This window comes from Lutra lutra, chromosome 16 (genome assembly GCF_902655055.1).
Source record: "Lutra lutra chromosome 16, mLutLut1.2, whole genome shotgun sequence".
Taxonomy (NCBI): Eukaryota; Metazoa; Chordata; class Mammalia; order Carnivora; family Mustelidae; genus Lutra; species Lutra lutra.
In genome coordinates this window covers 34,114,905-34,141,816 of record NC_062293.1, presented here as the reverse complement: position 1 = coordinate 34,141,816, position 26,912 = coordinate 34,114,905, and the positions used below count along the sequence as shown (strand labels likewise).

Genomic DNA, 26,912 nt, shown 5'->3' with positions numbered 1-26,912 from the left:
ACATTCAACTGACTGAGCCACCCAGGCGCCCAGATAAATATTCTTTAAAAAAAAAGAAAGAAAGAAAGTAAAGAAATCTTGCTATTTGCAATGGTATGAATGGAACTAGAGTATTATGCTAAGTGAAATAAGTCAGAGAAAGACAAGTATGATTTCATTCATATGTGGAATTGAAGAAACAAATGAGCAAAGGGGAAAAAAAAGAGGCAAACCAAGAAACAGATTCTTACTACTGAGAACAAACTGATTGTTACCAGAGTGGGGAGGTGTGGGGAGATGGACTAAATAAATGAAGGGGGATGAAGGAGTCCACCTGTGGTGATGAGCACCAGGTGTTGTTGGTAAGTGCTGAATCACTACATTGTATACCTGAAACTAATATTACACTGTGTGTTAACTAACTGGAATTTAAATAAAAACATGAGGGACACCTGGGGTGGCTTAGTCAATTGGGTGAGTGACTCTTGATTTTAGCTCAGGTCATGATCTCAGGGTTGTGAGTTTGAGCCCCATTTAGGGTTCTATGCTAGGGAAACTACTTGAGATTCTCTTTCTCTGTCCCTTCCCTTGGCTCAGAGGCACCTGGTCTCTCTCACTAAAAAAATAAATAAGAAAAGGGGGGGGCGGTGCCTGGGTGGTTCAGTCATTAAGCGTCTGCCTTCAGCGCCCAGTTCTCAAGTCAAGCCCCGCATTGGGCTCCCTGCTCCGGGAGAGGCCTGCTTCTCCCTCTCCCACTCCCCCTGCTTGTATTCTCTCTCTTGCTGTCTCTGTCAAATAAATAAATAAAATTAAGGAGAAAAAAATAATAAACATAGTTTTAAGAGGAAAAAAATAAATAAACTTTAAAAAAAAGAGAAACCATATGGTATTTCTTAGGAAGGGCAGGCAGGCATTCATTCTTATCAGTGCCTGCCTAGTCTCTATTTGAAATAAAAACAGACTCTGCAGTCCAAGAAGAACAACAGTGCTCTAGACACTCAGCGAAAAAGTCTGAGTATGCAAGATTTACTAGAAATGACACATTATACAAGTCATGCATTTTTCTTTTCTTCTCTCTTTTTCCAGTCTGAAGTTAATATCTCCTCATGTGATTATCTCATGTCTCACCAGAAAGGGTATTTACCAAGTCTTAGTTTGATGCTGGGGTGGAAAATCACTCTTCATTTTCAGCACTTTATAACTGATTCTATTTTGGTTACAAGTAATTAATAATGTTTATTTCCAAGTTCAAACTGGAACTGAGAAAACAAAAAGCACACGACAACCTGCTACATATGTTAAGACAACAATATTAGGTTGTGGGTGGAAAAAACCAAAAGTAATTGAGATGAACTTCACTTAAACATTCAAAGCTATGAAAACAAAGCCAGTATGGAATTTACAAAATTATCAGGGACAGGAAACTTAAGAGACTGAAAATAAAGAATAAAGATAAATGGGATCTTCTCTTATTGTAAGACATGTAAATAATGGGATTCTTTCCTAAGATAGAACCAATTTTGCTTAACAAATTTAAAAATGGTCCTGCAGAAGGAGCAAAGAGTTTAAGTTCCAAATATACAGATGAAATTAAAATTTTAAAGTAAGAAATACCAAATTCATGACAATAAATTGAGAGATCATGTGAACTTGAGCAAGAAGAAATTAACAGTGTAGACCAAAATAAGAAAACACATTTAGGGAAAAATTATTTAAATATAAAATGATGGGTTATAAGAGTTTTATATTATGAACAAAGGGAACTGGGAGTAGTCTCCCAAGTAAATGGTTTATTGAAGTAAACAGTTTATTAAAAACATCAGCAAAATGCATTGGCAAAAGGACAATAGTTGCAGAAATCTGAAAAAACATGAGTATAGTAATGCCCTTAGAAAATCATGTGCAGATCTGATAACTTCATGTTAGGAAAGATATAAAAGAATTAGATAATGAGCCATGAAAAAAAAAAAGGGATCAAAGACTTTTAGGGGCTCTTAGATATAAAAGTAAATGATTACTTTCTCTAGAAAGGCTGAAAAGGGAACCAACATGCAATCTATAGAGTTACGAAAAGAGGAAAGGGGAAGTGTTAAAAAAAAATCTTCTAATGCTAGGATGAGGGTGGCACCCTTTATGATGTGAGAGAGGCAAATTTAAAACCAACAAATGGCAGCACTGCTTTAATAAATGGCTGTGAACTTACTGAAGTCCTTATCTCAAGAAGTAGTAAACACACAAATTTTTATAGGTTTTGATCAATTCATGCAGATCTATATGAGGGAAGGAGATAGAGAAGTCTAGAATACATGTGTACTTTTGAGGGGAGAACTGAATTAATTATTATGCCCTCTTTCTGGTATCCTAGTGCTTGAGTTTAAAAGCACGACAGTCAGGTTCTTACACTTCCAAGACAGGAAAATAACAAACCAAACACCTTGGCTAATTAGAAAAAAAAAAACAAAACATATTTTGTGGGGCTCATGGGTGGGTCAGTCAGTTAAGCGTCTGCTTTCAGGTCAGGTCATGATCCCAGGGTCCTGGAATTGAGCCCTGTGGCGGGGTCCCCGCGTGGTGGGCAGTCTGCTTCTCCCTCTGCCCCTCCCATGTGCTTGTGCCTATATGCTTGCTTGGGTACACACACTCTCTCTCTCTTTCTCAAAAAAATAAAATCTTTAGGAAAAAACCACAAAAAACAAATTTTGTAATAGAAAATGAGCATAATAGTTATCCTACTGTTCGTGTTTTGCCTTAAACTCTGATCCGGGGGTGGCTCAGTGGGTTAAGCCTCTGCCTTCGGCTCAGGTCATGATCTCAGGGTCCTGGGATCGAGTCCCGCATTGGGCTCTCTGCTCAGCGGAGAACCTGCTTCCTCCTCTATCTCTCTCTCTGCCTGCCTCTCTGCCTACTTGTGATCTCTCTCTCTGTGAAATAAGTAAATAAAATCTTTAAAAAAAAAAACAAAAAAAACCCCTCTGATCCAGGGCCAAAACCCCTAAGTGCACTCAGCAGGTATAACAGAAGGTGGGTTTGTATTCCTATGTTGATTTGCGAACTCATGAGCAAAACCACAGCATACATAGTCTGTTGATACGCGTTTCAATGAAAGGGGCCTTTCCGAAGGCATTTTACAAAAGGTGTTTGAAACATAACCTGAAAAAAAATCTTTAAATTAGCTTAACAAAGGTAACCTAATGCCTAGCCACTGCTAATTTTTCCCCTATATCTGTAAACAGGTGTGCAAATGAAAAGAACAAAGCAGACATAAAACAAAACTATATTCCACTCCAATATACAAAGCAAACTGACAAAAAAAATCTTAACCATTTATTACTTACTGTGCTTCGCTAATGGCTAGGCTACATTAACCTCTTATTTTCATTTTAAAATCTAGATTCACTTATAAGTGCTCCTTCATCAAAAGAAAAATTTTTTTCTATTTTATTTTTTTATTTTATTTTATTTTTAAAAAGATTTTATTTATTTATTTCACAGAGATCACAAGTAGGCAGAGAAGCAGGCAGAGAGAGATAGGAGGAAGCAGACTCTCCGCTGAGCAGAGAGCCCGATGCGGGGCTCGATCCCAGGACCCTGGGATCATGACCCGAGCCGAAGGCAGAGGCTTTAACCCACTGAGCCACCCAGGCGCCCCTTTTTTTCTATTTTAATTTGATCACTGAGAGTTAGTGAGAATTGTTAGAATACAACAATTTTAAACTTCCACTATTCTATATTCTTTTTTTTTTTTTTTTAAAGATTTTATTTATTTATTTGACAGAGAGAAATCACAAGTAAGCAGAGAGGCAGGCAGAGAGAGAGGAGGAAGCAGGCTCCCTGCTGAGCAGAAAGCCCGATGTGGGGCTCGAACCCAGGACCTGGGATCATGACCTGAGCCGAAGGCAGCGGCTTAACCCACTGAGCCACCCAGGCGCCCCTCCACTATTCTATATTCTTTCCTGGGAAGACAAACAAGCTCAAAAATTTTCTACCACTTGTTTTCTCTAAATTTATTTTGATACCAAAAAAGTAAGCAGAATAAAAATGATTTTTAGGAGGTTGGATTTAAATGTATTCATTAAGTTTATTTTTAAAAGAAAAGTCTGGCTGAGATGACAACGTTAAATACAGAAATACACATGTAAAAAGAAATGGATTCAGGAATGTACAATGAGTAGATAAGTTTCCCAGTGGCCATTCACTCAGCAGCTTGCGTCAAGCTGCAACTCCTGTTCAGTTAGTTAGTTAATACTACTATTAAAATGGGTTAAAGAAATAGAGAAGACCTCAGAAAACAAATAAGGAATAAAAGTCTGGGAGTGGGGTGGTGAGAAAAAGAGTTCAAAATAAAGTAAGAGTTTCCTGAGAAAACAAATAAAATGAGGCATTAAGAATTCCACAGTAAAACATGCTAAGTGTGTGTGCTCAGAAACTACAACTATAGAACTATTTCAAGTGCTACCTTTTCTCATTAAGTCCAACACAAGTGACCTTTGTGTACCAAAGCTAAATGTGCTAGCATTCGCAATATCCTGCAACAGAATCCTTCAAAAGAGGCCACTTAAAATTGCTTAATCTTGATGGTACTTTGTGGTAAAATCATGAGCCAGCCTGAAAGAAGATCTAGCAGGCCTGTCTTCAAAAAAGAAATGCTGCTGGGTGTGGTTGATTCTGAAAAGAGAAACTACAGTAAACCCTGGTAGCTCTGACATGCCTTTAAACGATAAAGAAATGGGCTTAACATGTGTCTCTCCTGTTCATTATGGTAAAGCTGATCAGTTCAACCACTTGCAAACAGGGAAAAGATCTTGAGGACAGGAAGCTTTTCTGTGGAAGTCCTGACGCAACACAAACCATAGCAGTTACTGCAAAGCTTAATGCAAACCCTCTAGAGTCCACGTTGACAAATTCTTTAACAAGCCCTGTGGTTACAGGGAAGCTGGTTTCACTCTGACTCACTCCTACTCAAACAGTTTACTGGAAATGAAGGGGAGGGGGAATTTTCAGAGAAGTCATGTGATGACCAGACAAACCACAGACAGTAAAGGTTCGACAGAGTCAAAAACAGGTCCCAGCAACAACTGACACCCAGTGAGTTCAACTGGCACTGAAGTATACAAAAATAGTCCTGTTAGGTTTCAGGTCATCCACACCATGAACTCTTTCATAAATCTCTATATGTAAAGGAACAGATAGTTCACAGGGGGAGAAACCAGCAGGCAGTGATATGGTACCGGCAACTGCAAACACTTCATAGGAAAATGTGCTTAACAGAGTACAGCATCAAAGGAATGTTAAAGCACTCTGGTGAGTGTATAAATAATCATTATTAAATGCTTTCCCAAAGTCTCTAAACTCAAATGTTCAAACACATATTCTATCATTACCAAAAGAATGTCAAAAGAACCTTTAATTATCATCTTGTACTTTGGGGGATGTTCACTGGGTAATCTAGTCTACTGCATAGAGAGAAACATAGCAGCCATAAGAATGAGAATTACCATTAGGACTGGCAAGCTTTTTTGTGTTCTGTGCTTTCACTAAAAAAATAATGTTAGGGGCGCCTGGGTGGCTCAGTGGGTTAAGCCGCTGCCTTCGGCTCGGGTCATGATCTCAGGGTCCTAGGATCGAGCCCCGCATCGGGCTCTCTGCTCAGCAGGGAGCCTGCTTCCTCCTCTCTCTCTGCCTGCCTCTCTGCCTGCTTGTGATCTCTCTCTGTCAAATAAATAAAATCTTTAAAAAAAAAAAAATAAAATAAAATAAATAATGTTAATTTTTTTAACATTATTTCTGAACAGGAAAGGATCTTATTAACCTAAAAAAAAAGGTTTTTTGGGCCTTAAATACATTTAATACCGACTAGTAAAAGATACTAGCATTTAAACATAATTTGGTGGTTTAGCCTTAATAAATCAGATTAGGTGGCAAATATTCATCAATTTAGATATTATAGTCCTAAACAGAAGCTAAAAACATGCTCCCTTAAAACAAGATTAAATCCAGAAATTATAAAAATGCCTCTAAGGAAATACTTAACCTAAGATGGTGTACAGACTCGTGACTTACACCTAACAGGAAAACTAGCTGATCACTTTAACAATGGAGGAAAAAACTGCATTCTCTTGGGGTGCCTGGATGGCTCAGTTGTTAAGCATTTGCCTTCGGCTCAGGTCATAATTCAGGGGTCCTGGGACAGAGCCCCACATTGGGCTCAGCAGGAAGCCTGCTTCTCCCTCTCCCACTCCCCCTGCTTGTGTTCCCTCTCTCTCATTTCTCTCTCTCTCTGCCAAATGAATAAATAAAATCTTAGGAAAAAAAGAACTGCATTCTCTTAACAGATGAAGTTTTAAGAAAATTAAATTTCTTACTTCTGCCTTAATTCTCAATTTCCTATAGGAGTAACAAGAAACAGTAAATTTCACATGGTCAGCAACCTAATATTTTGTGCAAAAGAATCTAAGTAGCTAGGTCAGTTGGACAGATGGTGTTTAGGAAAGCAAACTTATTCAAACCATATTCTTCCAAGTAAATATGTACAAAATTCCTGCTCTATTGTGTAAGCTTTAAACACAAAAATACCACAACCACCCCCATGCTCCCATTTCCCACTGCTTCAATAATACTGGCCGCTCTAATCTTTTATGATACATCAAGTGAATAGGTTACTTTATTTTTCAAACTTCTTTAGTCCTAATGTTTCTGATTTTCCTTTTTTTTTTTTTTTTTAAAGATTTTATTCATTTATTTGACAGAGAGAAATCACAAGTAGGCAGAGAGGCAGGCAGAGAGAGAGGAGGAAGCAGGCTCCCCGCTGAGCAGAAAGCCCGATGTGGGGCTCGAACCCAGGACCTGGGATCATGACCTGAGCCGAAGGCAGCGGCTAAACCCACTGAGCCACCCAGGCGCCCCTGATTTTCCTCTTTTCTTTGGCTATGCAGCCTACAGAAAAAACAAGTTGCCACAAGAAACTTCATTTGTTTCTAAAATACAGAATTTTAAAAGTTTTCTTTTACTTACTGTGAATTTAAAAATTATTAGACATTTAATTACTGATGTTTCTTATATTATCTTCAAGTCTTGTTCTCAGATGACTATTAAACTCAAAGATGCAGAACAATTCAGTCTTTCTTATGTAAAATGATCTGTGTTCACTGCAGTTTACATTTTACTTTGCAGTGGAGTGAGACTATTAAATGAACGTGTTTCATGTAATGTACATTTTCACTCTTGATATTTCTTAATTTATTCAAAGTATCTACCACATGAATAGTATGTGCAAGACTAGGTGGGTGTTGTTGCAAATAATTTTTATGGTCTCCTCTCAAGCAATTTACAGACTCCTGGGAGAGATGAGAAAAGTCCAGAAATCATTTTATTTTTAAAAAAGATACTTTTTTTAAAAATTCTGTTTTTTAAAAGGAAACTCTATCCCCAACACGGGGCTTGAGCTCACCACCCCGAGATCAAGAGTCACATGCTTTCCCCACTGAGTTAGACAGGTATCCCAGAAAGTCCATAAACAGTTTTAAATGAAGGTAGAAAATGACACAAGAAAGTTACAGCAGGAAACAGTTTCTGGGGATTAGGAAGATTTTTGAGCAGCAAAGTTTCATGACATGGTTTTTTTTTTTTAAAGTTATTTTTGTAATTTTGTTCAGGAATAGATTGGGGGACAAAACTAGTAAAGAGGAGACCTACTGGGAAGTCACTGGAAATGTTCAGGGAAGACGTGGTAAAGACCTGAACCAGAGAGGGCAGATATGAAGATATTAAGGAGGTAGAGTCAAAAGGCCTTGAAGAACAACTGGATATGGGAACAAGGAGGGAGTCAGATGACTCAGTTTTGACTGTGATTATGAGGACAGTGACATCATTAACAGAAATCAGGAACAAAGAAGAAAAAGAATATCACAAAGAGAATAATTAAACCTTGCATGAGGGGTGCCTGGGTGGGTCAATCAGTTAAGTGTCTGACACTTGATTTTAGCTCAGGTCATGAGACCGAGCCCTGTGTTGGGCTCCCTCCCCACTCAGCACAGAGTCTGCTTGCGATTCTCTCCCTCTCCCTCCATCCCTCCCTTTGCTTGCACATGTACTCTCTCTCTCTCTCTAAATAAAATCATAAAAAAAACTTTGCATGAAATACTCCACCAAGCACATAAACAGCTATCTAGACTTATATTTTATAAATTATGCTAGAACAGTTCAAGGTCATAGGAAGCTACATTTATTCATGTCTACCTCCCACAGACATCTAATGAAAACATGATAGAAAGCCAAGAACAAAAGGAAGTCAATTTAGTGGAAAAATACTGCCTAATCTCATACTGTACTCACAAAAATAAATAAGGTACCATTAAGAATCTGAATTCAAATAAATGTATTAATAATCTCTTCTTCTCAAAATATTTACAGTACAAAATCCAACCATTACTCAAAACTACAATTTAAGCAAATACTTAGCTGTAAAATTGCTACCTAGTAACAATTTCCTAGGAAAAGCATATACACTCTTTAACCCAGTTGGAGAACACATGATAAAGAAATGAGAGCCAAGTATTTTTTTCATTCTTCCTGCTGATAAACTTATTCTATCAAAGGGCTTTACCTAGATGAATAAAAAACACATTTTCTACCTCAGTCTCAGGCAATCTTAACATTTAAATACCCACTCATATTACTCATTTTACTTAATTTCCTGTTTTAGCTACAGCTGATCCAACTTTTCTATATTTTAGTGCTCCTATCAAATTGGGGGTTTTACAAAATGCTTGTCTCTGTGAGGAAATTCCAGGACCAAAGTCAGATAAACTTCTGGATCCCTGTGACTGAATACTATAGAAACTTTTTAAATTACAATCACTAAGATATAACTAAAAGATGTCAGTAGAGTTACAGTTTACCAAATAAATAAAAACATAGTATCTATTTATATGTCAATAATTATTTACAAAAATATAATATCTAATTTGTAGCAATAAAGTTTAAGACAAAACTAACATACTGATACCATGGGAAAATGTTGGAATGACACAGAAATAGCTAGTTACTTAAAGGTGAGAAAGTTAGAGTTCTATATTAAAAGTATTTTAATAAATATTTAAAGATGAAAGAATCAAACCATAAATATACTAAAAGGAAATATGGCTGAATATTCACTACATAATCATAATCATTCAGTAAGATAATTTTAGGCATTACTTCAAAAGGCAAAGTCTAAGATACTAGAATTTTTGAAAAAGTAAACTTTTTATCCAAGAAAAGCATAATAAAAACACACACAATAAACAATATGGAAAAACAGCAGAAGCATATGACAAAAGAAATCTCCTTAAAAATGTTAATAAGAAAGTCAGAAATATACTAAACATGAAAAACAGGTAAATAAACTAGTTAGATGAAGTTTGTTCTCTCTTTTTTTGCTTATCTGCATTTTCAACATGTTATACAATGAACATCCTTTGTAACCAGAAAGAAAGTTGTTATAAAAATTGAAGATGTAGAAAGTATTTGATGACACTGAAAAATGTTTATGGGATGTTTTAATATTCAAAACAAGTCACAAAGCAGTAAATACAATTCACTCTTTAGAAAAACAACTGAAGGATAGAGGAATTATTTTTAAACACACACATAAATTTTCCACAATGACCTGTGTCACTTCATAATAACACAATTTTAAAAATCAGCATCAAATGTCTATGACATACATGTGAAAAAGGAACTTCAGACTAATATTTATAGTATGATTCTAGTTTTTATTTTTTAAAAGTTATATATCCAAAGAAAACAGTTGAGAATGTGTTGATTATTATTTCACTCTGGGAAGTAGGTATGCGGGCTTTCACTTTTTTTTTTTAAAGATTTTATTTATTTATTTGACAGAGATCACAAGTATGCAGAGAGGCAGACAGAGAGAGGCAGGCAGAGAGGTGGGAGGGAAGCAGGCTCCCTGATAAGCAGAGAGCCAGATACGGGGCTTGATCCCAGGACCCTGAGATCATGACCTGAGCTGAAGGCAGAGGCTTACTTAACCCACTGAGCCACCCAGGCGCCCCAGGGCTTTCACTTTTTACTCTTACTACTTCTGCAATGTTTCACCCCTATTACTTTAAGAACTTATGTAATTTTAAAATAAGCAAATTTGGAAAAATAACAGAAGCAAAGAGCCTAAAACAAATTTGTTACTGAAAAGATAAAAAATATTTTTAAGATCACTATTTACAAATAAAATGACCAAAAAACCCTTGTAAATTGTTATAAATTTATTTGCCTAATGAAAACCTTAAAAACAAAACCAAGAATGTGTCACAAAAGTGTATCAAACAGCTGAGGTATAATAGAGCTTATTGGACATAGTAATAGTCCACAGTGTTATCAGGAACAAACAAAAACAAAAACTTATTTTTGCTAAGCCACAGTTAGAAACTCTTCTTTAAATTATGAATTAAGGGGGTGCCTGGGTGGTTCAGTGGGTTAAGCCGCTGCCTTCGGCTCAGGTCATGATCTCAGGGTCCTGGGATCGAGCCCCGCATCGGGCTCTCTGCTCAGCGGGGAGCCTGCTTCCTCCTCTCTCTCTGCCTGCCTCTCTGCCTACCTGTGATCTCTCTTTGTCAAATAAATAAATAAAATATTTAAAAAAAAATAAATTATGAATTAAAATATTAGCACTATCTCAGATAATTTATAATGTGGAAAACTGGCAACAGTCCCCTCCCAACTATTCTACCCCCACTCCCATAACCACAAATAAATAAAGAAAAGTTATAAACCTCACACAAACCCTTGTCTAAATCTGGGGTTAAAGTATACAGGGATAAATATACCCACATAAGCTAAAATCTATAATAAGGCACAAAACTGGTGAAAACTGGTAAAAAACCAAAACAATGAAAGGCCATAAAGAAAGAAAAATCAGGGGGCGCCTGGGTGGCTCAGTGGGTTGAGCCGCTGCCTTCGGCTCAGGTCATGATCCCAGGTCCTGGGTTCGAGCCCCGCATAGGGCTTTCTGCTCAGCAGGGAGCCTGCTTCCTCCTCTCTCTCTGCCTGCCTCTCTGCCTACTTGTGATTTCTCTCTGTCAAATAAATAAATAAAATCTTAAAAAAAAAAAAAAAGAAAAGAAAAATCAAATCAAATATAGGAGAAAGAAAAAAATTTTAAATTGGTTCTTCACTTTTTATTGCATTAACCTAGAGGAAAATATTGCTATGCTGTAGTACAGTAAGCAGAGTACTAATCTTGATGTTGAAAAACTGGGTTGGGTGATGGCTCTGAGATTCCCTGGCTGTGTGTTCTTGAATGTACTTCCTGTCCAAATCAGGAAAAATATCCCTACTTCGGAGCTATACTGTGGCAGTTCATTTAAGGGCCTTATACATAGTTTTATTGATCTCAGAAAGAAAATCAGTAGTTGTCAGGGATGAGTTATTTCACTTTTTCTAGTCTGACTGCACAATTGGTTGATGTACATATAACTGCAATTCTGGGTAAAAACTTTAAATGAAATGTTCGTAAAGAATATGTAATTTCGGGCGCCTGGGTGGCTCAGTGGGTTAAGCCGCTGCCTTCGGCTCAGGTCATGATCTCAGGGTCCTGGGATCGAGCCCCACATCGGGCTCTCTGCTCAGCAGGGAGCCTGCTTCCTCCTCTCTCTCTGCCTGCCTCTCTGCCTGCTTGTGATCTCTCTCTGTCAAATAAATAAATAAAATCTTTAAAAAAAAAAAAAAGAATATGTAATTTCTGGGGCGCCTGGATGGCTCAGTGGGCTGAGCCTCTGCCTTCCGGTCGGGTCATAATCTCAGGGTCCTGGGGCTGAGCCCTGGGATTGGGCTCTCTGCTCGGTGGGGAGCCTGCTTCCCCCACCCCCCTGCCTGCTGCTCTGCTTACTTGTGATCTCTCGCTCTCTGTCAAGTAAATAAATAAAATCTTTAAAAAAAAATGTAATTTCTGATTAAAGGACATGAAACAGAATGCTCACATTTTGCTTACTTGATTTTTCAATAGAGGCAGATATAAAATTAGGGAATAAGAAATACATAGTTTATCCTAAAACAGTGATTGTAATTATTGGCTTTATAGGATGAAAGCAGCCAAACCTCATAACCATCAGAAATATTGTGTGCAGGCTGGTTTCCACGACTCAAAACAAACAAAGCAGAATTAGAGAAGATATAGTCAAAAAGTAACTAAAATAATCGGGGCCATAACAGATGAACAAAAAAGATTACTGCCCTAATGGTAGAGAAAGGTTAAGTATTTTCAAGACTCCAAAGTCTTCAAGAATTCAAATTATACATATGAGATGAAGCATAATTTACTTCATCAAATTCTAGAAGATCTGAGTTTTTAGAGATAGAGCTTTTATTTTTTTATTTTATTTATTTATTTATTTATTTTTAAAAGATTTTATTTATTTATTTGACAGAGAGATCACAAGCAGGCAGAGAGGCAGGCAGAGAGAGAGGAGGAAGCAGGCTCCCCGATGAGCAGAGAGCCCGATGCGGGGCTCGATCCCAGGACTCCGAGATCCGAAGGCAGCGGCTTAACCCACTGAGCCACCCAGGCGCCCCTTAGAGATAGAGCTTTTAAATGGTAACAAGTTTAGAGAATGTATTTATAATCCTAGAATAAAAAACTTGCAAAGAATGAAATGAGTCATCCAGTTAGTATTATACACAATGCAGGAAGTGCTATGTATGGATCTATGGAAGACAGCAGAGAGAGAGATAAGGTATTCATTCTTTTTGAAATAGCAGTTCCATTTGAACACATTTAAAATTAATAAGCAGTTGGGATTCTGGTTTTGTTTTGTCTTAATATTGAGCCACTGTGGGCCTCAGAAACCTCTACCCACTAATTCTAAGACAAAGTTTACCTCTACAGTTTCTCAGCATGACTATATTCTCTTGACATAGGAGACACAACTTTTTGGATATTTGACAAGTTCATTACTTTCCCCTTTCAAGGAAGTATGTCTAAATTCTTTTCAACAATCTCTTACATTATATAAATTCAAGACCATTTACCATCTCATTCCCCTCCTATAAAGAAATTTTGGCTTGTCAATGTTCTATTCTGTTAAAAATGATATCACATGAAGAGTCCCACTTCAAGATAACCAAGGAAGACCTTCGTTCCTGTAGTAGATTAGAGATGGCTTCAAATTCTTGCTTATTCCTCTCAATGACAGGTAGGATCTAATTTGCCTCTCTGAATTTGGGCTAGCTTTAGTGACTTACTTGGCCAAGAAAATATGGCAAAGTGACTAGGATTTCTGAGGTTACATCGTAAGAAACCTTGCATCTTCCACCTAAATTAGTTCTGAACGCATGTTTTTGGAACTCAGGTGCCGTGATATGAGGAAGCCAAAGAATCTCCATAAAGGGTAACTTGAGGTCCCAAACTAACAGTCCAACTGAACTCCAAGCCAACAGCCAGAATCAATTTGTCAGTCAAGTAAGTAAGCCATCTTGAAAGAAATTCTTCAATTTATAGTCAAGCCATTTTCAGTAAATTTCATATATGTAAGCACTATAAATGTTTTTTTGTTTTAAACCAGTAAATATTGAGTAGTTTCTTACTCAGCAATAAGCTGGAACACCTCCTATTTTCATAATAACCCCCAAAATAAAAAATAGAAACATGAACTCTGACTTTGATGGAATGAGCATTAATGAAGATAAGGGAAGATGGAAAAAAAGGTTATACCTGAGAACCTACAGTGAAAGATATGGAAGAGAAGAAAAGCAATCTGCATTATAGAGTTCCAAAAAGGACTTTCAGCTGAACTGCAGAAGAGGCTGGGGTAGGGCAAAACCAAGGAGACTGTAGTTTATTTTTTTTTATTTTTTTTATTTTTTAAGATTTTATTTATTTTTCAGAGTGAGCACAGGCAGACAGAGTGGCAGGCAGAGGCAGATGGAGAAGCAGGCTCCCGCTGAGCAAGGAGCCCGATGTGGGACTCGATCCCAGGACGCTGGGATCATGACCTGAGCCAAAGGCAGCTGCTTAACCAACCGAGCCACCCAGGCGTCCCGACTGTAGTTTATTTTTAAAGACCTATTTATTTTAGAGAAAGAGCACGAGTCGGGGGAGGGGCGGAAGGAGAAGATACAAAAGCAGACTCCTCACTGAGTGTGGAGCCTGACAGGTGGCTCAGTCTCACGACTCTGAGATCATGACCTGAGCCAAAATCAAGAGTCAGACACTTAACTGATGGGAGCCATCCAGGTTCCCTGAGGAGACTGTATAAGAAGTAGACCCCTAGGCCCCACCCCTACTTGGCACAGACAATTTCCCTTAGCCCCGTAAAAGACATTAAGTATAGTCTCTAGACAAAGTAAAGCAAAGGTTCTGGGCTCAGGACATGTTTATGCAGGTATCCATAGTCTGAACACTAAGTGAGTTAAATGATAAGTCTATATGGTAAATGACCATCTCTAACCCCACTTTATAGCCTAGCTTTACAAAGCAACAAAGTTAATATTCAGCAACAAAGTTAATATTCCCGAAGTAAGAAATTGGAGGATCCATCTAGAGAAAATGAACTATCCGAAATGAAAGAGCCACAGAAACTGATATATATGGAGGTTCCAATAAATAAGATGACGTGCCACTCCTACAACTTGCCTCCACACACACACCTTACACTCAGCCTTTACGTGCCTTATTCTTACATATAAACAGAAAAATAAGGATCACTAAGCTTAGAGGAAAGCTTCCAATATGAAGCAGCACAAAGGAAAAAAACATGTCTGGAGTAACAAAAAACCTGAAGAAATGAAGTATCTTCAAACACGTAAGAAACTGGTATGCCTGGGTGGCTCAGCTGGTTAGTGTCTGACTCCTGATTTTGGCTCAGGTCATGATCTCAGTGTTGTGAGACTGAGCCTGCGTCAGACTCCATGTTCAGCAGGGAGTCTACTTGAGATTCTCTCTTTCCTTCTCCTTCTGCCCCTTCCCTCTGTGCTCACACTCATGCACACACTCTCTCCATCTCTAAAATAAGTAAATCTTAAAAATAATAAATAAATAAACCATTTCTTGAAAATATAATACAAATCACTTTCTGAAAATAAACAGGAGAGTGGAAACACAGTATAATATTAGAGTTAGAAGATAAAATTGAGGAAATTGCATACAAAGTAGAATGTGATAAATATTAGGAGCAAAATGACAAAAAAAAAAAAAAAAATCAAAAGAGTAAGTGTTGGAGGCCCCACACCAAAATAATGAGAATTCCAGAAAGCAAAAACAGAGAATAAAGAGGGTAAATTGACACAGAAAAAATACAAGAACATTTCTCCAAACTAATGGACTCTAGATTGACAAGCTTCTGAGTGTTTATTAGAATAAAATTTTAAAGACCCTCCCCCCAAAATTTAAAGACCCATACCTCAGATAATGAGTAACATATCAAGAGAAGAAAATAAAACCACCAAAAAAGAATACCTACGAAGAGGAGTCAGGATGGCATTAGCTCCATCAATATCAACACCAGAGGTCTGAAGATGACTGAGCAATGACTTCCAAATTCTAAGTTAAAAAAATGATTTTCAACTTAGAATACTACATTTAGTTAATTGATTAAGTGTGAATGAAGGGCACAGAATTTTCAGAATTTCCATCAGGAAACTACGGTAGAATGTATTCAACCAAAATGAAGGAATAAGGCAAGAAAGAAAAAAACAAGGGGTGCCTGGTTGGCTCAGTCCGTAGAGTATGCAACTCTTGGTCTTAGAGTCACTGAGTTTGAGTCCCATGTTGGGGGTAGAGATTACAAAAAAAAATAAGAACAAACAAAAACAGAAGAAGAGATCCAAATGGAAAAAGAAGCAACTGTGCAGAGGGAATTCAAGAGAATGCAGTGCTGATTGCATTGTGTGGGGAGAGGGTAGCTCCTGAGTGAGGACTCTCAAGAAAGAAAATAGAATTGGTAATATTTTATAGGTGTTACCAAGTGGAAAGTGATATAGAAAGGTGTCTTACAGAGCTGATAGAAGGGAGAGAAGAGACTGAATGCACATGAAAAAATGTTAATTCCAAAACAAAAAGTTAAAAAAAAAAAAGAAAAAGAAAAAGGAAAACAGCGACAGTATACTAGTTGACTTAACAGAGAACAATACTTAGACCCGTTTGGCATCCAACCCACAGCATAAAAATTTAAGACTACAAGCATCCTAGACTTATTCTACTTTAGCTTTTTGATTTTATATAGATGAAAAAATGAGTTTTTGAAATGTTATATGACATATACTAACTACTGCCTAAATTTCAGATCTATCAGTTGTTGCTATTGAAGATATTCAGCCATTTAGTCTACGGATGGACATGGTTTCAGTAGTTGGAATATACTAATGACATGGGCATTCTGAGTTCTGGTTCTAGCTCTACTTCTAAGTGTAAAATTAGGGAGGTACCAACTTCTAGATCTGAAGTTTTCTGTAAGATTAGAAGAACAGTACCTTTCCAGACTATTTTAGTTATTAACACAAGGCTCAAATTAGATACTGGGTTTTAAAAAACATTAAAAATAATTAAAAAGTTGTTTATATTAGTAACAATTATCAGCATTAATATAAATATTATGACGTGAGGAGAAGAGACATAGTATCTGGTTGATAGATAAGGCAAAGCAAATACCAAGGCCAACTTGTCTCTTTCCACACAGAACAAATGCTCGTAGCTCTTTGGTTCATTTGTTTTATATTTGGTTATTTGGCTATTCTATATTCATATTTGAAAATTTTGTTTTCAATTAAAAACCATAACTGTTCTTAGTGGATTTCCACCTAATAATGCCTTTTTAAAAAGTCCATCTGTTGGGGAGCCTGGGTGGCTCAGTTATTAAGCGTCTGCCTTCAGCTTAGATCATGAGCTGAAGGGTCCTAGGACTGAGCACCACGGTCATGCTCCTTGCTCAGCAGGAAGCCTGCTTCTCCCTCTCCCACTCCTCCTGCTTGTGTTCCCTCTCTATCAAATAAATAAATAAAATCTTTTAAAAAATTACAAAAATAAAAAGCCCATCTGTCATTAAAATGTGTTTTCTGGGGCGCCTTAGTGGCTTACATGGTTAAGCATCTGCCTTGGGCTCACATCATGATCTCAGGGTCCTGGGACTGAGCCCCATGTCAGGCTTCCTGTTCAGCCGGGAGCCTGCTTCTCCTTCTTCCTCTGCTGTTCCCCCTGCTGTGCTCTCTCTCTCTCCCTCTCTCTCAAACAAATAAATAAAATCTTAAAAAAAAAATACATACATATGTTTTCTTTCCCCTCAGGGTAATGGTTTTTTGAGTCTCAGATTCCACTGAGAAGAAAACTATGAACTCATTCTTCATAAAAATATGTGTGTGCTTATGTGGGCACACATACTTATAAACACAAAACAGTAAGACAATTTTTCAAACAATTTCATTTCATAGGTTCATGAACACATCTGGGAAGGGATCTCTCTTTTATATCTTTTTTATTTGTCTATGTTGATTTCTACTGTCATTCCTAAGATGGAGACTCAATCAGATGATAATATTCTTAGGAATTTTCCTGCAAAGAATAAAACACCGGTTTTATAACATTAAGATAGAGGTTGAGGGTGCCTGGGTGGCTCAGTGGGTTAAAGCCTCTGCCTTCAGCTCAGGTCATGATCCCAGGGTCCTGGGATCAAGCTCCGAATCTGGCTCTCTGCTCAGCGGGGAGCCTGCTTCCTCCTCTCTCTGCCTGCCTCTCTACCTACTTGTGTTCTCTGTCAAATAAATAAAATCTTAAAAAAAAAAAAGTTTAAGATATAGGTTGATATATAGTTTATACTCAGGCTTAAAGGCCTCAGACTTAACTCCACCCCACACTGTTAAAGGTAAGTTTATCGTAATTATCCTTTCTTTTTTAAAAAAAGTAATATGGGACGCCTGGGTGGCTCAGTGGGTTAAAGCCTCTGCCTTCAGCTCAGGTCATAATCCCAGGGTCCTGGGATCAAGCCCCGAATCGGGCTCTCTGCTCAGTGGGGAGCCTGCTTCCCTTCCTCTCTCTCTGCCTGCCTCTCTGACTACTTGTGATCTCTGTCAAATAAATAAATGAAATCTTTAAAAAAAAACGAATAAAATATATATATGTGTGTGTGTATATATATTATATATATGTATAATATATAAATATATTTCAAAGTAATCTCTACGCCCAATGTGGGGCTCAAACTGATGATGCCGAGATCAAGAATCACACATTCTACTGACTGAGCCAGCCAAGTGCCCAAAAACCTTTTTTTTTTTTTAATTAAGATTTTATTTATTTATTGGACAGAGATAGAGATCACAAGTAGGCAGAGCAGCAAGCAGAGATAGAGGGGGAAGCAGGCTCCCCGCTGAGCAGAGAGCCCGATTCGGGGCTCAATCCCAGGACCCTGAGATCATGATCTGAGCTGAAGGCAGAGGCTTAACCCACTGAGCCACCCAGGTGCTCCCCAAAAACCATTTCTAAAAAAAGTAATATCTACTCTGAATGTGGGGCTTGAACTCATGACCCTGAGATCAAGAGCTGCATGTTCTACCAACTGAGCTGACCAGGCACCCTTGTAATTGTTCTTAGTTAGGAGTTCTCAAATAATTTCCTTTAAACATGGTAAACTATTTTGATGTTATTCTCAAAAACATTCTGTTAGTCAGAAGTTTGATTATTTTGGACTCATATCCTGACCCACCTACTTGTCCCCCTTATTTAGTTAGTTGTCTGCTTGGTAATACTTAAGAAAACATAATGGAAAAAGAAATGTTTCGACTTCTTAACTTCATTGGCAACAACAACTTGTCCTGGCTTCTGGTCAGGTGTTTTGGCTTAGTCCAAGTTGTCTTGTGGACTTTCTGTATCTCTTTATTCTAAAATTAAGATTATAATCACTTTTATATTTCAGCTTTTCTGAATATTCTATTCCACACCATGTCTTTTTTATTTTTACGCTGGCAGTTTTCTTCTTCAAAGTATCTATTAACAATTTAACCTTAACCATAACTTCTTTAAGGATAATTAAAGTATTCTGTTTTTTTCCTACTGTTCTTACTTGTGCAGTCTCTGCGTGTTCCAGCATTTCTTCGAATTCCTGATACTCTTCATCATCTGGTTCGGCACCTGAAAGGCGAGCTGCCCTGGCCATGAAATATGGAGGCAGCTCTCCAATTGCTGTACCGATACCCTATGTGCAAAACCAAATACTCATATGAGATTCTGTTCCCAACACAGTGTCACTAAACAGATCAAATCTATATTTTTCTACATTACCAAAAGCATGTTAAGATGCATGTGTTAGGGAGGAAAGCATATATACTACATAATCAAGAGAACATAACTGTGAATCCTGGCCCTAACATTGACATATGAAATGCCAGGCAAGATAATATACATTAAACTCTTAGACAATACCTGGTGCATTGCAGATAAGAAATTAATGTTAGTTCTCTAGCATCTCTACTTACAATTATTTTGCCAGTTTTTTCCCCTTTTCAAATGATTTGGTAATGAGTATTCACCAGTAGAACTGTTAGATAAAATATTTTTAAAAATTTTTTTTCTAGGAAACCTTCTGTTATTTAGGGTGTTGCTTTAATCTCAATATAACTTTATTTTGTGCAGAGTTATGGTCATGGTCAGGAAGCCCCTTGAAAACTCAACATTAGGATGGATAAATTTTTACCACAGGAAAAATGTTAATTTCCTCAGGACATTGAGTGACTCATGTTTCAGTCACTTTGTGGACTCTTGTTTTTGAAGACATTGTTTTTTTTTCAATCAGCTTAGGACATAAGGATGAAAACAAAGGTAAAAGAATCAGGAACTTGGTTTGGATTGAAAAGGCTCAAATGCAAGATAATATTGTAAAAGGTACATGGTCTTGAGGAAAATTCTCAACTTTGAACCATCCTTCTCATCTTGAGTCATAGTGAATGAAAAGCTGTGGTAATTCTCAGAAGCAATTTTAGGTCTTTCTATTCACTCTGTACTATGACTTTGTCAGCAAATGTCTTGAAAAGAATCCCTAAGAAACATTATTAATTCAAACATTTTGTGTTCACAGTGATATATTCTGATATGTGGAATAACAATCTCCAAATGAAACTGCATTATCCACATGTGAAACAAGAGTTCTGAAAAAGAATATACTTAAGTGCCAAAAGAACCAGGCTATACCTAAAGAACACAGAGAGAAATGAGAGGAAGGAGAGATAATACATTGAAGGATATATGAATAGAACACAAATCATATTTTGTTAAACAAAAAAATTAACATTAGTCAACTTTGGAGGCTATCAGAGAACTATTTAAAAAACAGTAAAAAAGGGGCGCCTGGGTGGCTCAGTGGGTTAAGCCGCTGCCTTCGCCTCAGGTCATGGTCTCAGGGTCCTGGGATCGAGTCCCGCATCGGGCTCTCTGCTCAGCAGGGAGCCTGCTTCCCTTCCTCTCTCTCTGCCTGCCTCTCTGCCTGCTTGTGATCTCTGTCTGTCAAATAAATAAATAAAATCTTTAAAACAAACAAACAAACAAACAAACAAACAAAACAGTAAAAAAAGGGAAAGAATCCATTATTTATCCTGTCTTATTTATATGAAGAATATCTCAGGGTAACCAAATTGGTGAAAAGGAGGTTTCTCTTTATAAAAATATTCTAGTTAATAACTAAAGGAAAAAATGATGTGATTGGAATACCCCTAGTTTATAACTCTTAATAAAATAATGGACTTGTATAACAATGGTGCTAATATCATAAAAAGAAAGATAATCAGACATTATTATACCTTATGATAGAACTACATAAGACTATGAACTGTGTTCTTGTCAAAAAAAGATTTTTTCAAGCCTCTCAATCTATCACTCACAAGAAACACAGGGAACAGAACTATGACAATTGGGATATAATCAGTAAAATCTAGACTGTGGGAAACTGTATTTGACAAACAACCCAGTTTCAACAACAAATAAATCTGAAACGAAAAACAAGGAAATAAACACAATCAGAAAAATCTGAACATTAATGGGGTAACTGATTTGAAGAAACTATTCCTAATTTTTCTTAGATGTAATAATGTTTTTTTAAGTCCTAATATTGATGTATTTACAGATGAAATGTGATATGTTATATAGGATATGCTTCAAGATAATTGACAGTCAAATAACAAAGGATACAGATAAATCATATTAACAAGGAATTAGTATTAGCTGAGGTTGAGTGATAATATATTAAACTAATTATATAATTCTCTACACTTAAATATTTTTCCCACTACAAAAAATAGGAAGAAAAGTTAATTACAACATTTTGTTCAAAACATGAACTTCTCTTAAAACCTGTTAACTCAAATGGCCAATAGTTCTGAAAGCAATCATATGATTCAAACTCATGACAAGTTTCCTTAAAGCTAAAAAGGAAGTAATAATGGATAGAAATGAAATCAAGAGCTACATACTGACTTATACTTGGTTGACCATATTTATTTTAATAGTTTAATTCTGCTCATGTTTTCCCACATTATCAAGAAACAAGAACAGTGATCACGAGTCAATAATCTGTTTTTATGCCAACAAATTAAAGAAATATAGTCATCCAGACAGGTTCCCCCAAACACATTATATTCTAGACATGAAGTTTATTTAGTCATTTATCTCAAATTAGATACTAAAGTTCCACTATCTCATGATTCTTAAAAAACAATTTTATAATTCTTGCAAAATCAAAACAAAAATCCAAAACAGAACTGTGGAACACTAAAAACTGTCAGCCTAGGTTTAATTAAAGGGAAGAAATAACTGGCTTCCTTACTGCAAAACAAAGAGACAAGTGGTTTTTAGTCAAGCAATAATTCAGAAAGCTCTTCTAAAAACTATGTGCTCCGTATCAATTGTTTACCCTGAAGTCCCTGCTTCTTGAATTGGAAAAGAGTTTAACATGCACAAAATATGCAAAACCAAGAGGGAAGTATCTTCCTGGAGTGTCAATTTTTAAAAAGATTTTATTTATTTAATTGAGATACACAGTGAGTGATCAAGAGAGCAGGAACAGGGGAGCAGAGAGAAAGGGAGAAGCAGGCTCCACTTCTCCAGGGAGCCCAATGCAGGACTTGATCAAGACTGACCCTAAGGCAGATACTTATCTCACTGAGCCAACCAGGCACCCATGGAGTGTCAATTTTACTCAAAGATTTGGGGGAGGAGAAAAATCCTGAATTTTCATGCTCTTAAAAAGTTTTTTCAAGTGGATTCACAAGCAAATCAGCAGCATTTTGCTTTTCCATGTTGGGAATCATAAGTTTAATGGTAAAACTCTGGAAAGCAGAAAATTTTACACATGCCGACTCTCAGAAATTACAATAATTTTGTATTATCTGTGTATTAATACTTTCTAAAAACAAAATCATTTTTCTATTACATATTCCAATTACAAACATAAATCAGAGGTTAAAAGCAGAAGTTAGGAGGGTAAGCTTGAAACCATTGAGAAATTCAGGGCTCTTACAGCAATGTTTTAAAAAAAATTGTACGATTCTAGCAGAATTATCAAGACTGATTTGCAAATAAAAGAGAAAATTTGCTTCCAGTTTCCCTTGGGTCAGTTTTAAAATGATTTCAGGAAGGAATGAACTTCTGACATATGCTACAACATGGACAAAACTTGCATTATGCGAAGTGAAATAAGCCAGGCATAGAAAAACAAGTTGTTATATGATTCCATTTATATGGGGTATCCAGATTAGACATTCAAAGAGGCAGAAAGTAAAATAGAGATTATCCCCTCACTCTCTCTAAAATAAATAAATCTTAAAAAAAATAGTTAAAATGGTAAAGCTTACATTATGCATGTATTACCACAATAAACACCCTCTAACCATGAACTTAACAAATAAATGACCTTAAAATGTGATGCTCTTTATTTGAAAGTCAACACACATGCTCTTCTCTTCCCTGCCCTGCTGTCCTGCTTTATTTCTTATCATTCCTGGGTCTGAAATGAAATCTTACTTCTTCATGGAAATCTTCCCTGAATCACAAATTAGGGAAAATTTTTGTGTTATACAGATTCCTCCTTCACATTTTTATATGCAATTTTTCCACAATATTTACTTATACATTTTTTTCATGATAATTATTTCCCTCACTAGAATGAGGGTAGAGACTTCAGTTTTGCTCACTCTGAATCTCCAGTGCTTGGACACATAACTATTACTGGAATTCATGAGTAAAAAAATTTGTGAAGCCTTGCATTGGTGATACAGCCAAATTGTGGAAGATCAAAAGGTGCAAATGAAAAAGAGTAACTAATGATCAACAATATCAAACAATTCATTTTAGCGTGCTCCTAAGACCCATATGAACAAGTTGAAACTGAAGGTAACCCTGATCTTTATGTTATAATTGAAAGTATTTTGTATTTTAATAGTTTTACTGATTCAGTACATTTATGATGATAGTGAAGTCTGTAAAGACATTTTACTTTGCTAAGTACAAATCAGATGAAAATTTCAAATAAGATATAAGTTTTTAATCAAGCAAGACATTCTCTTGAAAAAAACATATGAACATAAATGGGACATTTGTGAAAGGGTAAACTCTAAGAATCAAGGTCAACACATTCTTTTTTTTTTTTAAGATTTTTTTAAAATTTATTTATTTGACAGAGAGATCACAATTAGGCAGAGAGGCAGGCAGAGAGAGAGGTGGAGGCAGGCTCCCTGCTGAGCAGAGAGCCTGATGCGGGGCTCCATCCCAGGACCCTGGGATTTTGACCCGAGCTGAAGGCAGAGGATTAACCCACTGAGCCACCCAGGTGCCCCAAGGTCAACACATTCTAAATTAGGTTTCTCAACCTCAGTAGCATGAACTTTTTATGACTGTATCTCATTTAACCATTTTAAAATATAAAACTAAGTGGTACTAGTTGCATTCACAATATTGTGCAGCCCTCATCACTATCTATTTCCAATATTTTTCATCACCCAAATGGAAACTCTGTACCTATTAAGCATTAACTTCTCATTCCTCACAACTCTGATAACTTCGAATCTACTTCTTGTCTCTATGAATTTGAATCTTCTGACAATTCACATAAGTGGAATCATACAATATTCTTTCTATGGAATGACTTATTTCATTCAATATAATGTTTTCAAGGTTCATCTGTATTGTGGCACGAACCAGAGCTTCATTCCTTTTTATGGATGAATAATATTCCACTATATGTATATACTACAAAAAAAAGTGGGGTTTTGGGGGGTTTTTTTTGCTTTCTCTTTTAATCCCCTCCCTGCTCCAACTCTTAAAGAAGGACCCAGAAATCAAATGAAGGATGCTCAAAGAGCCAAGGCTAGTCAGCCCAAGATTAGCAGACTCCCTCTTACAGGGACTAAAGTCTGGATGCTGGGGTCTCCAGAGTCTGGTAGTAAAAGCATGTGCAGAATAAGGTGGTTCTGGAGGCTAGCAGTAACCTGGTCCAGAGGGACTTTCTGGCAATGGGGGCACCCGTAATAGGGTCAGGCTGTGTAAGAACTGGTGTTTGTTGGTCTTGTCAAAGAGCTTCTTCCTATAGGTATTCGGAAATAGTACCGTGCATCCCACAGGGGACCAAGCCTAAGGCCCCGGCTCTGGACAAGACGCCTAATTGGTAGAAAGCAGCCCCTGGCCTGGCCATGGCAGTGGATGGTCACATACATTTTGTTTATCCACTTATCTGCTGAGGGACACTGGGTTGTTCCCACCTTTCTGAAAATGTGAATAATGCTGCTTAACAGTGAAGTACAAGTATCTGTATTTACACCTGAGTCCCAGTTTTCAATTCTTTGTGGGTAATTATGTAGGAGTGGAATTAGAGGAGGGTCATATGGTAATTCTGTTTAAGTTTTTGAAAATCCACAGAACTCTTTTCCCCAGCAGCTGAATCACTTTACATTCTCATCAAGACTCTATAAGAATTCCAATTTTTCCACATCCTAACACTTGTTTTCTTTTAAAAAAAATAACAGCCATCCTAGTGTGTATAAAGGGATATTTCCTTGTGGCTTGGATCTGCACTTCCCCAATGACTAAATGATGTCGAGAATCTGTGCACTTACTGGCCATTTGTATATCTTCTTTGGAGAAAAGTCAAGTTAAGTTCTTTGCCCATTTTTTAACTGGGTTGTTTGTCTTTTGTTGTTGAGTTGTGGAAGTTCTTCAAACATTCTGGATATTAAACCTTTATCAGATAATGATTTATGAACATCTCCTCCCATTCTGTGGGTTGTCTTTTCACTCTATTATTAGTGTTCTTTGATGTAGAAAAGATTTTAATTTTAGTGAAGTTCAATTCATCAAGTTTTCTTTGTGTTGCCTATACTTTTGGTGTCATATTTAAGAAACCACTGCCAAATCTGACATCATGCAGATTTGTCTCTACATTTTCCTCTAAGAGTTTTATAGTTTCAGTTCATAAGTTTAGGCCTTTGATGTAATTTGAGTCAATTTTTACATTCGGCATAAGGAAGGGTCCAAATTCATTCTTTTGCATGTGAATATTGTTTTCCCAGCTATCCATATAAATGTTGAGAACAAAAGGAATCAATTTAAACATAACTTGATATGTGCTATACTTTATACATGACAAATAATTTCAAAGGAGGAAACATGAGTAGCAATGTGCAATGCCCAATGCTGATTGCTATGAGGATAAGAAATTTAAGGTACAGTCTATATTTTTTAGGAGCATAAAATTTGAGAAAGTAAGCCACTATACCAGCCAAATTAACTAATTTAAGAGATGCATGGAGCCAAGCCAAATGAGCATTCAGACAATATGAACTATAGGAGTTAGAGGAGGCAATTATCACTGCCAGCTGCAATGGAAGTTTTTCTTTGTTGGCATTAGTGTTAATCCAGCCATGTAAATCATTTCTCAAAGAACAAAAGCAAAACTAAAAACCAAAATCTATACACATGGTCTCTTTCTAGCATGTTCCAAGTATCTTCTGTTATTTTAATAATATTTTTCATCAAAAGACTAATGCGGTCAAATTTATAAAACATATACAACTAGTACAATGAATTTGTTTCCAGTATTTATAAAAGAGTAACAGGAAGTATGACAAGTTTTCCTGTCTTTCATATTCAACAAATTCAATATATGGCATTTCCTTTGTAATTCTTTTAAAATATAACATACTAGGTTATAGTATATATACTGTAACAGACAAATAACTTAGACTAAAAACAAAGACAATAGTTTGAAAAAAAAAAAAAACCCACACCCAAAATACTCACTAACATTTAAACATAATGTATTTGAAAACTCTGCCTCTTCTGTGGGTATGGTATTCATGTTCATTTTAGTTAAGATTTTTAAGTGATCTGTTCCATATGTTTATTTTATAAGACACTGTCAGGGGAAAATAGTTAAAGGGAACATAACTTAATGAGTCCAAACAATAAAAAAATATTCAAATGATAACAGGAAGTCTTTAGCAAAGGAACTATTCCTCAATAATACACACTTGAGGGGTGCCTGGGTGGCTCAGTGGGTTAAAGTCTCTGCCCTTGGCTCAGGTCATGATCCCAGGGTCCTGGGATCCAGTCCCGCATCGGGCTCTCTGCTCTGCAGGGAACCCCCTTCCCTTCCTCTCTCTCTGCCTGTCTCTCTGCCTACTTGTGGTCTCTCTTTCTGTCAAATAAATAAATAAAATCTTAAAAAAAAAAAACAAAAAAACCACTTGAGTGAATTTGGCATAATGAAAAAAAAAGAATGCTTTGTATAGATTAAAATAATCTGCCATTGAACATACAGTCCAAAAGCTTCCCAAAATGTACTTAAGCAAACAAACAAAAAAAAATTGGTACAACTGAAAGTAAGCTCACCACAGACAACAGCCATATAGTCTGATACTTTACTACAACAGTTAGGCTTATTAAGAAATATCTGACCTTACTTCAGTATCATTAA

General features: G+C 36.7%; 1 protein-coding gene and 1 pseudogene across 8 annotated transcripts in view; both read right to left on the bottom strand.

Moving 5' to 3' along the window:
* VMP1 (vacuole membrane protein 1) overlaps window positions 1-26,912 on the bottom strand; it is a 138,500-nt gene that overhangs the window by 54,288 nt on the left and 57,300 nt on the right. For 6 of the 8 annotated variants that reach the window (XM_047706540.1, XM_047706539.1, XM_047706542.1 and 3 more), the window contains exon 7: window positions 19,020-19,151. The exons of the other annotated variants lie outside the window; for them this stretch is intronic. In XM_047706540.1, the coding sequence (XP_047562496.1) occupies window positions 19,020-19,151 (132 nt within the window). The remainder of the gene's footprint in view (window positions 1-19,019; window positions 19,152-26,912) is intronic. 8 annotated transcript variants of the gene reach the window in all.
* LOC125086908 (transmembrane protein 256-like) lies at window positions 24,228-24,987 on the bottom strand (annotated as a pseudogene).